The following is a 17,263-nucleotide window of genomic DNA, read 5'->3' on the forward strand; positions in this document are numbered from 1 at the left end:
TCAGAATTAAGTATGTGCTTACTTCTTTTGTTAAATAGGGATGGACCTTGTTGTATTGCGACCAAATACAAAGGAAAAGGGAGCCAGTGAGGATGTATACTTAAATGCTCCAAACAATAATTCAATTATTTATATAATCTGGGGGAAACCATTTTATTGGTGTGGGAGGGAAAACACAATAAGCTAGGTTTGTGCTAAAGAATTAGTCTGGCAAAAAAAAGAGGGAGAATGTAACTTTATAGGTAGTTTTTTTATTAGTTTGCTTCACCAGTAAATATGGATCAGTACTTTATGTTTTAGCACTAAAGTATGAAAATTACACACCTGTAAAAATGGCATCTAACAGTTATGAAATTAAGAAACGCCTGTCATCATGTAACATACCATTAGGTGTGAGGTCATATTCAAGAAATAGTAAGGAAATTAATGTGTTTAAAATATTGAATAGCTTAGTAATGTAAAATATTGCTACCTTCAATATACCTGAAAACAGGTCTGATTTTGGGTTGTAGTAGATTTCTCACTGTATTGGCTCTGACGAAAATAAAACCAAAATATTTTCCCATCATAGGGCTGGTTAAAAACTAAAATTGACATTTTTCTGAATACATAGGGAAACTTTGAAATTGTAAATTCAAAACCTATCACTGCATCCCACATATGAATTGCATCTAATTTATAATTATATTGTATGTAATTTATATATTCCATGTGAAGCAAGTATTAGGCCTGTAAGTGTATAAAACAGCAATTTGAAACAATACAGAAATAATTGTTTCAGCTCCACAAGGCTATTACACCTTCACTGTAGCTAATAATCACCTGCCACGTTTTGTCAAGAAAGGATGAACACTGCTCATCCACTCCACTGGAATGCAGAATACCCTTACCAAAACTGTGACATGATCATTAAAATAATAAATATGGTATGAAGGGGTACACTATCTGTTGTAGAAAGAATCCATCTGGCCTAGCATTCAAGATTTAAGATTCGAGGGTCACTGTAGTTAGCAAAACTTCACTGCATTTAAACAAAACAGAAAAAGCGTACGTTTGTTGTCATGGAATGTCACATCAGGGCTTGTCTTGTATTAGAATATTATAGGCAGTAACACTGATCATATAGTGCAAACTAGATAAAATTGCGTTTCACTGTGTGAAATAAACAGAGGTGCAAATGCTCAGTAGGATACCATTAAGACATAAAATGGCAAAAAATAAATATCAAAACTTTTATCAGTGTAAAAAAGTAATTGGGTTATTGTATAACCTAGAGTCTGGCAAAAAAGGCCTCAAAAAAGTTCACTCAGTCTTCAGAAGTTCTACAAATTAAGTGCCTTTTCAGGTTTCCAATTAGACAAGAGACTCCATGCTTTCTGCGGGATCAGATTCGTCACTGGCCATCACAGCACCATTCTTGTCCAGTGTCATGGGACCATTTCCATTTTCCTTAGTGCTGACCAAGCTTAGCATTGCCTTATAAAGAAACTGGTATTGTTCCTGGAAAAGAAAGCACAACTTACTTCAATCCTTTAAGTGTACATAAACGAGTGGCATTTAAATTTGGCATTTCCAGGGAAGGTCATGGATGTTCATTACTAGAAGCATACATACAGCAAAGAAAAAGACTTAGAGTGCAATTACCTCTGTTAATCTAGTTTAACCTTGTCAATCCAAAATTCCATATGGGTAGATCATATTATTCCTGACGAATTCTTAAAACACGACAGGAGGGCAGGACAATACCTGAGCCCACAGCTCAGCCCCAAGTTGTTCCCTCGTACCGGCAGAGCCACATGCACCGAGGCAAGGGTGCTGCTCTCGCTGCACGCCAAGCGAAGGGCCTCTCTGTTGAAGTTTTATCGCCCTGCAGCTCTACCTGCCCTGCTGCATCCCTTCAGATCACAGCATGCCAGGTTTAAATAGCACAGCTTAATTTACAGGGCTGGCAGGGGGATGACGACAAGCTGAAAGGTCCTTCTCTGCCAGGGCTGCCTGTACAGTGGCTCCCTGACTGCATGAGAAATAAGCTTAACTGCAAATCAGAGACTTACAGGGTGGGTTTGAGGTTTATAAAAAACAACAACTATACAAAAAAAGCCCAAATGCAAATTCTGCTTGGTAGCAGACGCAGTAGGGCTTGATAACACACACAATGTGTGTTTTAGCTCATGCTTTTGGTCTTCGATGAAAACCTTGTAAACTATCCATTTACATTTATATTCCATTTAAAGACTTACAATGTCTGTAAATACTCCAGGCCTCATAAGATTTATCATCTTTGCCACCTGGAAAACATCGACAGCATTTTCATTCTCCAGCTGCTGGGACAGAGTGGTAAGGGCACATAGCGTTCCCGCTGACACAGCTCCATACCTGAAAAACCACACCAAAATGATGTTACTCAGAAACGTACCTGGGCACCGACACAGAGCCATAAAATTGTTGATATAGTCTTATTTGATTACTGCAGTTCATCTTTGTATCTATTAAATGCTTGTTTTATACTGGCTAATTTTTAGTAATTTTAATTTATAGAAGAAATTTGATGGTGCACCAGTCATCTCAGGATATCTGCAGTATTCAATACAAAGAACTGTATCAGCAGAAGAACGTGAGCCATTTAAAAATAGCCAGCCTGGACACTATAACACTGAAATCAGTTCTCACACGCCACGTGTACTGAAAGCATCTGCATTATAGTTGAGCGTATTTTAAATTCATTAGTGGGAGCTCAAGCAAAACATAAACGATTAGAAAGAAATGAGACTCTGCCTCTTCCTCCACATCCGACAATTACAGAAAACTAACACGGATATGAGGTGCTCACAAGTAAATGGGGCACATCTCAAAATCTTCCTTAGGTCTGATTCATCGGCAAAAGACAACATCCCTGAGTTGGGCACCCAAGAGACATTACAGATTCTGAAGAGTTGAGCTGTGCTGTCATTTAATAAGAACTCGAGAAACAGTTATTCATCAGGAGCACGACTCAATGTGTCCTTGAGATACTGGTCAGGTAGAAATCTTACTGCTGCTAAATCTGTGGGCATGTTTGAATCCCGTGTGCAGTTGCAAGGCACGGCATAAAGGATCCTAAGCAACAGGGGCTCGTAACTCCCCCTGAGGAGCCTCCACTGTCCTCTGCTCTCCCAGTACTCAGGAGACTGAAATTCTGTCCTGGCTGTGCCATGGGTCTGCTCTGGGACTTGGAGAAAGTCCGTGTCTAAATGTCCCCACCTGTAAAAGGGGACATTGGTGCTGACTTGCTCTGTAAACCACTGGGAGAGCTGTACATGAAAACATAAATAATCGGCAAGTGCTGCAATGCCATCTGGTATCATAAGATTACCGCTAGGAATTTTTACAACATTCCTGTGGAAACCAAGACATATGCTGACTTAATTTCACATGATTTTTGCAAACTCAGTTTGCCCAGAAATAGGAAACAGAAATCAGATCACAATAGATCTGCTATATTCGATGAAAAGTCTATAGAAGAAGAAGCAGAACCATATAGATGGCTGTGACTGATCATCTACAGGGATAGCGGACAAAGTGGCCAGTGCGTGTGCCTGATGGGACACCACTGAATGCCTCTGAGGGTCTAACGGCCTCATTTTTACCGGGGCTGATAACCTCCAGCTCCCAACAATCTGAAGGCTTTTCTTGTGGAAAATTATGCAGCAAATCTTTATCTAGTTGCCTACATATGGGCAGTTATCTTTAAAAATCTTGACAACTGTCTCGACTTGGAATTTCTGAACTTCTTTGAAATGTTGTTATCAAGTTCATCCCACCATGTACTTCCTAAATACAACATGCATTTAGTATCTGCAAAGTCATATATTTGGAATTAATCTGCAGTTGTAATTATTAGTGGATTATGTGATATAGTTGTTGCATGTAGTAAAGGGAAATTTTCATTTTCAGCTACATTTGCTTAGGCTCCAATGAAAAGCAGAATCCACATTATGTATTAGGCATAAAAATAAAATCATTGAATATGACAAATAAACCAAAAAAGCAATTTACAGAAAGAATGACTCAGCACTGTTAGGAATGCAATTTTGATTTTTTTTTTTTTTTTTTTTTTTTTTAGTCTAGCATGAAATGCCCAGATCAATAATGGTTCTAATTTTGTAAAACATAATCTTAAATACTGCAAGAGTAGCAAAACCTCACTTCAGACTACCCAAAGCATGAATATTAAAACTAGCCTGGAATTAATCAGTGTTGGCAAAAGGCAACAGAGCTTACACTGTGCATTAGCAAGGCAGGAGACAGTGGGAGAAAAACTACTCGCTGCAGCCCAAGGCACCATTTGCAGGAGTCGATTGGGAAAAACCTGTTGCAGCAGCAAGACGCTGATGTGAAGTGAAAGCTCTTTCAGCCATGGCCGATATCAGCATATGCGATCGCACATCAGCACAAAGGCTGATCTGACCACTGAAATACCAGGGTATGGCCATAACGTTTTTGCACAGGTGGTGAAGATTTCCAAGACTTCCCCACTAATTGTGTTTCGCAGCAATGACAAAAGGTCTAACGGACTGGAGCGCAGGCAGGCTGCAGGTATAGCAGTTGTTTGTGCTGGCTTGGTGTTTGCTCTAAGGGTGCAGCGTCAGAAATTGGGCTTCCTTGGGATTTTAACAGCAGAATGACTCCAGGAAGCGCTCTGCCTGCCAGGAAACAGTCCCTCCAAAGAGATCCTGTTAGACCCAGGCTCCAGCTTCACTATAATGGTATTTTGCAGCTCCATAATGTGTGCAAAGTAATAATATGCAACGCAATATTTAGCGCCCTTTATAACTGGGCATTCAAGCATAGCTGGCAAGGCAATGCTCACCACTGCACTACAAAAGAGACAAGTGTTGGGGCAGGCTGACCCTGCATTAGCGGGCTCCCTCCCTCCCCCTTGGCGCCATATGGGCCCCTTGGAGTGTTTTGGGGGAAGCAAAAGGAGGAAAAACACATCTGCTCTCAGAAAACCTGGGCCCTTTGTCACAAAATACTTCTGCTGGTCATCCTGAGGCACAGTTGAGCCAAGCTTGTTCTGTCTTACATGGCACATTAAACCTGAGCTGTTGGATAGGAGCTCAGGCTGTTTTGAAATTGGTTTCCATAAGCCCATATTGGGTTGCTTAGAGCCTTATCTAAACCAGGGCTCTGCTGGGTTCTGAAACAGGTTGTAGGATTTGTTTGGGATACTTCTAGGTGCAGAAGGACCCAGAATGCTTCCAAAGCAAACACAGCCTCACTTTCTGAGTCCACCTAAGATTACGACCAACATAAAAACTACACTAAGCAAAATGCATTTGGCCTCAGATGCCAACCAAAACCTCATCCCTGGAAGTTTAAATATTCTGATCCTGTTTCCTAGACCACTAAACCCCATCCACTCCATGCAAGAATGGACAGCAGTCCTAACAAGTGTCCTGTAGCTGAGTAACTCCTTGTACAGCCTGCACATTAATGGGAGAAAAGAGATGACATACTCATCATGAACTATGGTGGGGCCATCCCTTGTTAAGGCCTCTTCCTTGATTACATTGATAAGTTCAAAGGTACTGCTTATGGGAGCATCTGGGTTTGGCCATTTAGGACACTGAAAGTGGCGGACTTCCAGAACGTAGTCATCCTGCAATGAAAAACCAGCCTGGGCATTAGCTACTTTAGTTTCACATTTATCCACTCCAGGTAGAAAGAGGGAAGAGCCTCACTACAGACTGAAGAGATACCTTCTTTACCTTCTTCTTCCAAACCGTTTATATAGAAAGAAGACGACAGATACACAGCTCTAGCACCTCTGTAAAACAGTGAACACCCTGAAATAATGCAACTTTAACAAAATGTTTAATTGATAAAAGATTTTTGTATTTGAGTTCAGGGTTTATATCCATATAAACCTCTCTCAGAGCCCTTATAGCTCCAAAGTCAAACAAGAGAAGAGCAACCAAGGAATTCAAATTTAAAAGGGCTCACGAACTAATGTTTTGCAGCAAAATCCAGCTGTAATCTGGATACCAAACTAGAGGCAGGTTTATAGCTCAAAAGAAATGTGCTTACATAAAAGCCCTTAATTAAGACCCCAAACAATTACAACTATAAATGCTGAATTTTATAAGCAGAAATCGGACAATAAACCTGATAATTCAATCTACTTGTGTAATTTCCAGATGAAAAACCAATCTCTTCTCTTTCAAATAAGACAAACGATTAATACTACGGTCTCTCTAGCTAGAGAAGTCTACCTGGAAGTAGAAGATGTGAGAGTGAGAAGGAGCCAATAAGAATACCTTTCCCCCGTGAGCAACATGCATGCACATGCATTTACAAGTAAAACCTTTTCAAAATTGTTTCTGAACTCTTCTTCTTCTTCTTCCAGATTTCAATGACATCAATAACATTTCGGTGAAAAGCCAAGACCCATATTTGGAGGTTTATTTTACCTGGGTAGCTTCAAGGATAAAGTCATGGATGATAATTTGCTCTTCGTTAGAGAGGCACAGTCTGTCTTTGCTGATAAGGGTCACAGTAAAGGCCTCACAGTTCATGGATTCCTCGCGACTTGGCCAGTACACAAACTCATCTTCTGCCTGGAAGAATGAAACAACACACTACTGCAGCCTTTCAGATACCGTCTGTGTGACTGAAAAATCCAGTGGATCAAAAAATTGGTTTGATAAATAGAGATGATCAGGAGCTGACCTTTAAAACCCATTTCTGTATAAAACAAAGTTACTATTACAGTAGGCAGTAAGCCTGCCAGATCCTTCCTTTGTGTGTCCAAACAGGTAACGTCTGCTTTTTAATTGGTTTCATAGGGAAATGGTTATCTTAGCTCGCTCATACTTAACCTTTATATTGTATCCCTGGCTTTATTACCTCCTGCCTACAGTTTTGCATGAAAGTCAGTATCTGTTTAGAAAAAAACTCAATGACCTTTAAAAATTAATTGCTTATTATTTTTAATTTGTGTTTATTGTGGTCTAATCCAAAACTCAAGGTCCATGGATCAGGTCTCGGTAGAAGACTGATGGACACTTATGTAGGGCTTGTATTTTTGGGAGGGAGGGGAGGAGTGAGGAGGAAGGAAGAACCCCAAATATTCTTAGCCTTAAAAAAACACTGGTTTAACTTAATGCAAGTTCTCCAGCAAAACTCCTGTACTGAAGGGACACTGTTAAATCTCAGTGAGACTGTGAATGGTGGAAGAAGCTCAGTGCTGAAGTAGCCAAACTGAGAGGATGTAGATAACATACTGTCAAAGCTAATCTTTAAAAAATAACGGTGAATTCCTAATTTACTGCAGGGAAAGGAAATTAGGCTCTGTCACCACATACATGCAAAGCCTGTTTCTCCTCCTGGCTTCAGGGGTCTACCCTCCCTGCAGCGGACGCACAGAAGCTACTCTGGCAGCACGCACAGCACTGCACGCCAGCGTCTCTGGACAACCCATGAGAAAACATGAGCTACGAACCCACTTCACCCTGCTGCGGCCATGAGCATGTCTCCAAAACCAGGCTTATTTCTGTGGGCCTGGAGGCTTGATGCACATGATATGCAAGATACTGTTGAGATTTGGACCTTAAATGTTTATTCTGAAAATAGGACTTAGGGTCCTCAGTCCTCTGACTGCCTCGACAATTCTGCCCTCAATAAGCAGAGGTGCCAGCAAGCAGTGTAATATCGCTGAATGCCAGGGAAATGACCTGTCCTGCGACATGACAGGTCCTCATGCAGCAGGGAACTTGCATTATCATCTTGTCCTTTGGCATTACACACTCAGCACCTTGATGCTGTCTCAGTCCCGTGCCACTGCTCCTTGCCGGCCAACACAACCCACATCAAACACCAAGCCGATGCACAGACGCTACTGCCCCACTGACCAACCTCCACCCTGGGAACAGTGAAGGTGAAAGCACGGACTAGGCATCCTTGCAAGGGGTGTGGCCGAGTCCAGCATTCCTCCTTTACCCTTCAGTCGCTATTGTTCTGCAGATCTATTTCATGTACTTGTAAAGACAAGATCAGCCTCTTCATTTCCACCTGACACACTTTAATTTCATTAGTGCTTTCCGATTCGATCAGATTTCTCTGAACCCTCTTCGCCTTGCAGTGCCTGCAATCCCTTTCATCGCACCGCACACAGGAAGCATATTGACTGCTGCCTCTTTAGTAGCCCCTCATGACTGCTATTTTCCTGCTGTAATGAAGGTGGTTTCTGTTCTACTCTCAGTTACAATTGTCTATTCACCACAGTGATGCGTGCATGAAAAAAAGAACCATTTAGTTCTTAATCCTTTTCAACATGCCCTCTTGAGATGTGCTACTAAATCTAGAAGTAGTGATTAGCACTTCACCTGTGTCTCCTTATTCTCTCTCTGTCTGTCTTATTATTTCCACTTAAATTAACATACATGTTTGCTTTTTACTTTCATCAAAAATAGCATTTGTAACCTTGCACAGCCGTAGTCTTCCATGGCCTGAGACTTAAACCCCCGGGCAAACAAGCAACTATCCTACTGTCCCTGCTTCATATTTCTGCTCCTCTCAAAGTCTTTACCCATGGCCCTGGCCACACAGTAGCCTCACTGCCTTGCATACTGCCAGCCAGGAGCTTCACAGAGGTCGTCATCACCTGCGTGCTGCCTGTGAGCACTGTGGTCCATCCAGCTCAGGATGGCTTTCCCCCCCTCACAGGAGTGAGCGCAGAAAGGGGGAGCAAAAAAACAAGCTCCACATCTCCAAACTTGTCTTTTTCTAACAAGCTTATGGCAAAGTTGGAGAAGGTGGCTCAAAAACTAGCGTTGCTTTCATCCAGAGAATAGCCATAGCATGGAACTAAGTGACCCTGCGCTGGTGCCCAGCTGGGCTAAGTGACTGCGGTACCGCGCAGGGAAGGACACGTTTAACTCACCAGGCTTTGGTTGTCCGGCAGCATGACGATGATCTGTGCATTGTGATCCCAGATCATTCGCCAGAAATCTTTAGTCGTATGTGGCAGTGGATGTTGGGTTATGATGAACTCGTTACTCCTGTAGTAGCCCTTTTGCAGCAAAACAAACCACACAGTTACTTACTGCTTTCAGTACTTTTAAAGCATTAATTTCACCTTTGGGGACTCATAATGACCCTAATTAATTTTATTCCACAATATTTTCACACAGACTATAATTTTATAATTCCATTTCCATTCTGCAGAGTCCCTGTTGTTTTCATTTACTCTAAATCCCAGTATTTATTTGACTGTATCTCATGGAAATACACATTCCATCTAAATGCATCTTGTATTTAATTTTTTTAGGCAATAATCTTTAATAAAACACAGTTAATAGCTTTACATTATGGGAAAGGTGTTAAAATCTCATCTGTTAATATACAGCCATTACATACAGAATTAGGACAATTATAGGCATCTAGTATTTAGCACCTTAGAATTGATTTTACTTTGTAATTAGGTGTTGGCTTCCTCACCATGATATAAGAGGCATTAATGTAATCTGTTCCCTTCATTCCAGGCAGCGGTGCCAAACCCACTCTAGCACGTTCAGCTATAAGATTAAAAAACACAGAGAGGAAAAGAGAAAAAAAAAAAAGATCCAAGTCTGGTCATGGCACAATGCAGAAAGTAAGAAATTCTCAGACATTAACAAACCAAACAGTGTGCAGCTCCCATCTCCCGCAGGAGCAGGCCAGCACTTTAACTGTGTTAAAGCATTGCCTGCTAACACAGGATATAAAAGAGAATGTTGCACAATATTCCCACAAGGACAAAGTAATTTCAGGAATCAAATTTTACTATAGCAAAGATTTTCACAGCAGGCTGAATTACCAAATAACAGTATATGCAGTGATAACCGGGGATTTCAGGTAATTCTTGACTGTAGTGTTCCATTTGTCTCCAGCAGCCCACAAACCCAGCTGATGTGTTTTGTTTTCCCCACCACTCCGCAGCACTACCGTCACTCACTCCCCACAGCTGGAGGGGGAGAGAACCTCCAGAGACAAACCCCTTCCCTAACAGGTAACCACCCAGAAGCGTGTGCGTGTTCTCCAGCAGATCTACACTCCTCCGTGTTTGAGGGCTGGGTTCAACAACATCCTCAAACCAACTGACAGGTCCCAAGCGCCAGACTGAAATCACTGCAGCTACGTCACACAAAGCGCAGTCGTATAGACTATTTCTGTCCCGTTCACATTTGTTTCTAACATATATCCCGATGACTTCCCTTTTTATTAACGAACTTCATGATGAGCTGAATCTGTACCATTACTACTTTGTGCTAGCTTGGGTATCATCTGTCCTGTATGTCCTCTGCTCTGAGTAATTTGATGAGAATGATGTTGTGTCCATGCTTGGCCTGGTGCAAATTAATACTGTGTGGCAACCATGCACAGATTCCATATTAATGACTGTGAAACTGTGTCCTCAGGCACTAAACACCCTTAAATCTGGGGAAGGCTCACAAGCAGAAATTCAGCGTAGTAGCTGAATTACAAACAACTTGTGCCAATCACACTGGGAGATCTCACCTGAGCTGGGGGCAGTATCAAAGTAATTCTCTCAGTATTCCATAGATTCATCCCCTACCTAATTATTCAAACTCTTAAGCACTTCAAATTAACATTTCACTTGGACAGTATAACTGGCTGACACTGTAACTATTTTCTTTTGTTCAGTTTCATCAGGGTAATCCTGAAAGACAAGATAGCTTGGTGTGAACAAAAGATTACATTTCTCCTTCCTAGTGGCTATGCCTTTTCATGAATAACACCCGGAGAATTCAGTACAAAAAGTTATGCTAGGAAGTAATCAAACCAAAGATGTGATCTTACATGGCACGACTGATGAGTTCCTGTTCTTCTCTTTGTTGCAGTCTTTCTGAGCACTGAAGCATTCCACGTATTTTGCATTACACTGTGTAACCAGCTGAAAGAGAATAAAGTAATAAGTCAGTCCTCACAGCGCTCTAAATGAAGAGAGGAGGTTTCTTTGCCAACTCCTGCAAGGATGCATCAGCAGAAGAATAAACTGCATTGTTAAACTTGTTTAAAGTACTCAAGATGCCAATGGAAATCATCCTTTTCATACAACATGTTTAATGGATAAAAAGATCTCTGCAGCTCTCAGCTTTGAAACATCCCGAAAATGAAGTTCCATCAAAATGTATTTTCACAGAACACGACGTTTAGTTATCTTTGAGAATATATTTCAAAGACTTGCAGATATGTTCAGTCAGAAGCAGCTTTCAAGGAAGAAAAGCTAGCAAAATAGAACAACAACAAAACTTTTATGTTTTCTTCTAAAATAAAAGCCAGATCATTCCTGCAGAATGCCTTTTTTTTGCCAGGCCTTTGGGGAACCCACCGCACTGGCATCTGAGATCTGAGGCCATGGGTTACATTCTCTGGTCTGCCAAGTTCATTCTGGGCTGCTTACAGGCACAAAGAAAAGTCAGGGAGGCAGATTTGTATTTGAAAATTCCCCCAGCGTATGGGGAAACTCTACCAGAGCAAAGAGAGCGAAGGTGGCTTTTTCATCTTCTGCACTAGCAACTCATTACTCAGCGTAATTTTACTCTAAGATGGTTGAATGTAAACTACCCTACCAAGGCATGAGCACAAGTTATTTTCTGCTAGCTCTGTGGTAGCAGCAGAAATGAGAGAAAAATTTAACAATTGCTGCTGGTTATGTCCCAGTTTCAAATGTACTCTAAACAAGACAGCACTCAACTCATCTACGTACTGGCATAAGCCCCATTAGAAGTTACGGGGTTTCTACATACCTGTGAGATGTTGGCAGAGAAACTAAATTCTGAAAATGGCACTTAAGGTTTCGAAATTTTGCCACGAGAAAACATCTTTATACATATAATTATTACTGTTTGTAAAAGCGCAACACTATTTTTTTAATAAGAAATCTTTTTCTCCTGCTGCATTTTGTGTGTGTGCATGCACGCTTGTGCTTGTTTCTTTAATTTAGTAATTAAGCATCTGGAATGTCTTCATTGATGGAGAAGTACTGAGATTTCTACAAGTGAATTCAGAGAAGAGCCTGTTCATTTTTTGAATAGCTTGGCACCTGGTATAATTTAACAGTTTCAGTACCTTGGGTAGTTACTAACTGAGTGATTTTAGCTGTGAAAATAGATGTCACGTATAATCTTCTTATGATATATAGCCTTACAAAATATTTTTAAATGCATTAAAATAAAACGCAATCAGAAAATCTTAGGTTTCAAATAGGAGATCTGGGCAAAAAAATTTACTTTGGCCAGGATGAAAGCAGATATGACATAGCAGGGAAAAGCAGCAGCGTAGTTATTAGCCATGAGAAAGGCATATTGTGTTTCCCGGTCTTTAAACATTTTTAATTCTTTATCTACAGCGCTGAAATACTAGGTGGTGCTAAGAACCTCACTTCATGTCTTTCTCCATATATATATGCATGAGAGCCACAGTTTGGAGGAAGACTTCCAGCCAAGCTAACCACAGACGCAGGAACATCCAAGCCCCCTTGGGAATGGGGAGACCAGCGATACCTTTCAAACCAGTGTCCATGTCTCTCTTCTCACCTCTGACTTCAGGAGTGTTAGCGCTGATTGCCAGCAGCGTAGCTGAGACTGTTGAGGACCGAACTTCTCAAGATGCTGTGCTAATCAAGTGTTCTGGTTTGGTTCCCTATCTATGACAACTGACAGTGAAGACAGGCCATACAAAAGAGAGTAGGGAAATTAAGTCCCTCTGGATGGCAGTGATAAGCCTTACCTTGAACTGTTTTTCTAATCGTGTCTTCCCTCCTATGCCAGGTATGAGGATGCTGTTAACATAACTATGCAGCTGGTTTGCAGATACTTCAGTCTCCTTCCCAAGGATGGCTTCCAACAAGGCATCATGAATAAAAATGTACTGCTCCTAGAAAAACAACAGCATGTCACATAGGCGCTTGGAATAAGCTAAACAGCTGGCTTTAACTGAGGGGTAGAGCACACTGAAGGAAAGGGTGTGCAAAACAAGCCACCCATGTAAATACTGCCAAATCCAGAATAAACATTTACAAGTGTAGCATGTACAACTCTGAGTAAGTCAAAAGCAAAATCTGAAGTTTCTGATCTAGAAAACAAGAGACATTCCAGTGCAAAAAATGCTGGTGATATATTCAGTTTTTACAGTGATGTAACTGAAAAATCTATTTCCTTTTTGATTACAACATAAAAATGACATGACTTTAAATTCAACCCCGCTGCAATTTTTACCTCTGTCTGGACGAGGTAGTTGCGCTGTGTCCTGATATGTTTCAGGAAACCCAGGACATTAACTGTGCTTTTGTCTTTTATCTGTTGCAGCATACTGTCTATCACAATGTAGGTACCAGTTCTGCCAACACCAGCACTATAGAAAACATAAGAGAAACCCATGTAGTACAGCCAGATGAAAGTAAATGTTCACAGCAGCAGAACAGAACTAAGTAAATATTCCTGTTCACAGACTTTCATTTCCCTGATAGCCACAGTCACGAAAGTTTTTCAGAAAAATATTTTGATTTTCTGGGAATTTTACCAGGTATGTATTTCCTCCCTTCTGTGGGTATCTCTGTGCTGCAAGATGAAGATGAACGCAACACAAGCCATCACGCCAGTGCCACCAAAGCTGGCTGGCCCCACAGGCCAGGGCGGTGAGGACGGGGCTGCCATGGTCCTGGATTTCACACTCTGGCTGCTCACACAGTCTGACACTCGGCTCCTGTCTCCACTGCTGTTGTCACTGGTGTTGGCTAGAAGCAGCCACGTACAGATCCACACTATGCCAAAGTGCTGCTACGCTGGACCACCAAGGTTGTTCCAGGCTGTGGAGCTGCCCTGGTTTGCTTCAGCCTTGAGGTAAGGCTTAAGCTTCACAGTGGAGCTGTAATCCGGCACTGGAAATGCAAGTGGTACCAGCACTACGGAAAGGCATAAGAGGGGGCTAATCCTGTGGAGCAGGGCTCCTTGCAGGGGAGGAAGGTGGTCCTGGGCCCAAGAGAGAGGGCAGAGCGGGGAAGTCTTCAGAGCTTCTCAATTTCTGCTCAGGAAGGAGCTCTACCCCCTCATCATCCTCTCCTCTTCGCTATGGTGCGGTACAGCCCTCTCACACACAGTGAAGACGATCACATCCCTTAACTCATTTACGGGAAATCCTCTGACGACTGCAAGTGCCGATGAATGTGAGTGTGGTTCAGTGGCAGCTGCATGCCCAGGTGTCTGTGTATTCACATGGGTGGTTGCCAGCAGAGGTGATCCTGCCCTGCCCATGCACTGAATGGGCAAGCTACAAACAAGCTTCAAACAAGGAACTTCACAAACACATCAGTGCAATGCTCAGCAGCTCAGTATCTTGACAGGGTTTTGCTACTGCAACTGGGAAGCTTTTGCATTGGAGCTCTCTAAAGATGTAGGCAAAGCAAGCTCATGTCTACCTGCATTCCATGGGCCTGGCACACTCCTGTGTTAATAACTTAAGGCATTTATCTTAGCTGGCATGCAAGGGAGCACGCCGTGCACCAAGTATGCTTGCCATGAAGTAGTTAATCACAGCCATCGTACCTGCAGTGCACCACCACTGGTCCCATCTCCGGGGTTCTGGCTGCGGAGGATCTCCTAACGAAGGTTAGCACAGGCAGAGCATACTCTGGCACACCCATGTCAGGCCACTGGGTGTAGTGGTACTGAATAACCGTTCTCTCGTTCTGCCGCCCTTTGGGGTTTCCTTTCTGACCCTGCGTGCAAAGTGTGCGCAGAAAGAAGAGAAAGGTTAGGGAAGAGAAGCAGAGAAAGATACTCAATCCTACTGGCTTGCTCAGCTGAAAAAGTGCTGGACTCTAACAGAAGAAATCTTCTGCAGCTGTGCCTCCTGCTAGGTGGAGACAGAGTTCGAGGAAAAATACATGTGACAACACGTAATAACAGCAATAACAGTGACACCAAAGCAGCAGTGAACTTGAGCAAAAGAAATACAGGCTAAACTTTTCACCAGGTTCCTTGTAATCCTGGCTTTGCTTACTTATTTCCCATCCACCTGCTACTTCAAGTTGTCTATGCAAAAGCTGAGTTTTGCTCCTGCGTGCCTTGCATCCTACACAAGCTAGAAGGCATCTGGATGAGAAGAGTGAAGGCTTTACTCACCTTTTTCATCTTTGTGTTCCTGACCGTGAAGCGGCGCACAGTGTAGCAGGCATGAATGTTTGTGCTCTTCAGCGTGACGATTATGTTGCCATACTCCTCGCTGTTCTCTGATGGCCAGTACTGATCGCATTTTCTCTGACAAAGACATAGTTGAGAGGGTTGGCTAAGGGTTTGAGCTGCTTCTTTACATTTGTGTTTAGAGCTTTTTAAAAAAGTAAAATCATGGCTAGGTATGTAACCCCTCTGTCATCTTACGTTATATATTATACATCAATACTTATCATCCCAAACCATTTAAAAACAAATTCTGCCCATGTGATTCGAAGAGGTGGTAAGGAGCAACTGCTAACAAACTAGAAAATCTCTTACTCTTCCTTTTTCAACAAGGTTTGTAATCATGACAATGATTCCAGTATTTTGTTCCCAAATCATTCTCCAGAAATCTTCAAAGGTAGACTTTAAAGGTCCCTGGGTAGCAATGTAGGCTTTTGCTTTGTTGTAACCCTTCAAAGAAAACCATAATGCCAAGTGAGATGAAAGCAATATCATGGCAGACATATTAATATTTTAAAGGTAACAAAGAAAGGTGCCTTTCTCATTCAGAATAGTGAGGAATTTGTAGCAAAATTATCAGGTGAAGTTGGAAAACATGACCACTTCACAAGTGGCAATACTTCCTCCTTGCAGAAGGATTCAGAGTTAGAGAAGAAAAAAACAATTCAAATTACTTACGTCGACATAATTAGCATTAATGTAATCGCTGTGCTTAGAATCTTTTCCTGGTAAAGGCCTTAGCTTCACCCTGCTGTGATCATCTGCAGGATAAAAAACAGAGCAGAGAAGCATTAAGGAAACACAGTGCAGAACTGCAGGTAAACATCCTATTTCCTAGGTATTGGAGTAGCTGTTACTAATACATGGAAGAAATTGGCCTTGGATTGGAGTCAAGGGGGAGATGGGGGCATCTGTTCTTGGTCATCTGCTTATGGTAGCAGGTCCTCAGTCTTCACATCCCTTAAAGTATGCTGTTCGTGCTGGGACAGCTTCTCTTTAAAGGATGCTGGAGCCTCAGGAGCACGATCTCTAGGATCATCCACACCACACAGCGAAGTGTGATTCAAAGAGCCAGGGCAGCCCAGGGGGCTGTGTCACACCACGCAGAGACGCCGGCTCAGCTCTGGCAGGCAGTACAGCTGCCTTTGCTTGGCTCAGTGTCTGAGCTCGTTATTCTCCACTCGCTGCTGGGCTCAGCTCCACTGGCTCTGGGAGCTGAGTGAATGTCCTCACCCCTTCACCACTCTCATCACATCAAGAGGATAGACTTTAGATCAGGCTCTTTAGCTCCTCTTTTTGTTCCACCCAAATGCTTGACTTCGGCTTAAATCAGAAAAAAAATTGCAGTCCTTCTCCTGCTCCTAGGCAGCAGCATTAGGTTGGGTGGCTCTTCCAACACATGCACATGAGACATGTGGGCTAACTTTAAGCATGAAGAATCTGGTTTCAGTTGCCTTTCCTGAGCACCAATGGAGAGAAAGAGGTTCCTCCAGAGGCAATCTGGAGGACTGGAGTGCCTGCTCCAATTCTCCTCCAATGGTCCTTCTCTGTCTGTGCCTAGAGGGACCAGATATCTACGTCTAAAGTCAAGAGCTGTGACAACTGCAATGAATGCCCTTGCCCAAGGCTACACAGCAAGTCTTTTACAGGTCTGGGAATTGGTCCTCAGCCAGCACCTTGATTACTTCTGAATATCTGTCAGAGATATGCATTTCCTTCTTATGCCATCAAAAACATTTATTGCAGTGTTTATGAACATTGTGAACTTTTTATCAGTGGCTCTCCATCTTTGTTCCTAAACTACAGTGACTGCTGCATCTGCCATTCATTCCACATCAGAGAACGATATGGAAAAAGTTACCGCATTTCCATCCCAGACCTGCAATAATTTGCATTCTAGAGCAGAGTCCAGGTTTGCAGTTCTCAGAGGAATACATGCAAAGCCTGCACTGTGCTACAAAGATCACTGTTTGTCCAAGTCGTACACACAGCTGAAGCAGTTTGAAACACAGCAGATACACTCTGTAAGATTTAGCACCTTT

At 42.3% G+C, this 17,263-nt stretch overlaps 1 protein-coding gene across 1 annotated transcript in view; it reads right to left on the bottom strand.

Moving 5' to 3' along the window:
- Positions 1–237: 237 nt before the first annotated feature.
- The window catches only part of LOC104157282 (receptor-type tyrosine-protein phosphatase gamma), a 67,691-nt gene continuing 50,665 nt past the window's right edge, over positions 238–17,263 (bottom strand). Inside the window, exons 5-17 of the mRNA XM_009694567.1 lie at positions 15,900–15,982; positions 15,537–15,671; positions 15,168–15,302; positions 14,589–14,761; positions 13,263–13,398; positions 12,775–12,921; positions 10,843–10,936; positions 9,481–9,557; positions 8,924–9,052; positions 6,453–6,599; positions 5,499–5,641; positions 2,241–2,376; positions 238–1,500 (exon numbers count right to left, since the gene is read on the bottom strand). Coding sequence (XP_009692869.1) covers positions 1,354–1,500; positions 2,241–2,376; positions 5,499–5,641; positions 6,453–6,599; positions 8,924–9,052; positions 9,481–9,557; positions 10,843–10,936; positions 12,775–12,921; positions 13,263–13,398; positions 14,589–14,761; positions 15,168–15,302; positions 15,537–15,671; positions 15,900–15,982 — 1,682 coding nt within the window. The 3' untranslated portion in view covers positions 238–1,353. The remainder of the gene's footprint in view (positions 1,501–2,240; positions 2,377–5,498; positions 5,642–6,452; positions 6,600–8,923; positions 9,053–9,480; positions 9,558–10,842; positions 10,937–12,774; positions 12,922–13,262; positions 13,399–14,588; positions 14,762–15,167; positions 15,303–15,536; positions 15,672–15,899; positions 15,983–17,263) is intronic.

This window comes from Cariama cristata, unplaced genomic scaffold (genome assembly GCF_000690535.1).
Source record: "Cariama cristata isolate BGI_N322 unplaced genomic scaffold, ASM69053v1 scaffold8242, whole genome shotgun sequence".
Lineage (NCBI taxonomy): Eukaryota > Metazoa > Chordata > Aves > Cariamiformes > Cariamidae > Cariama > Cariama cristata.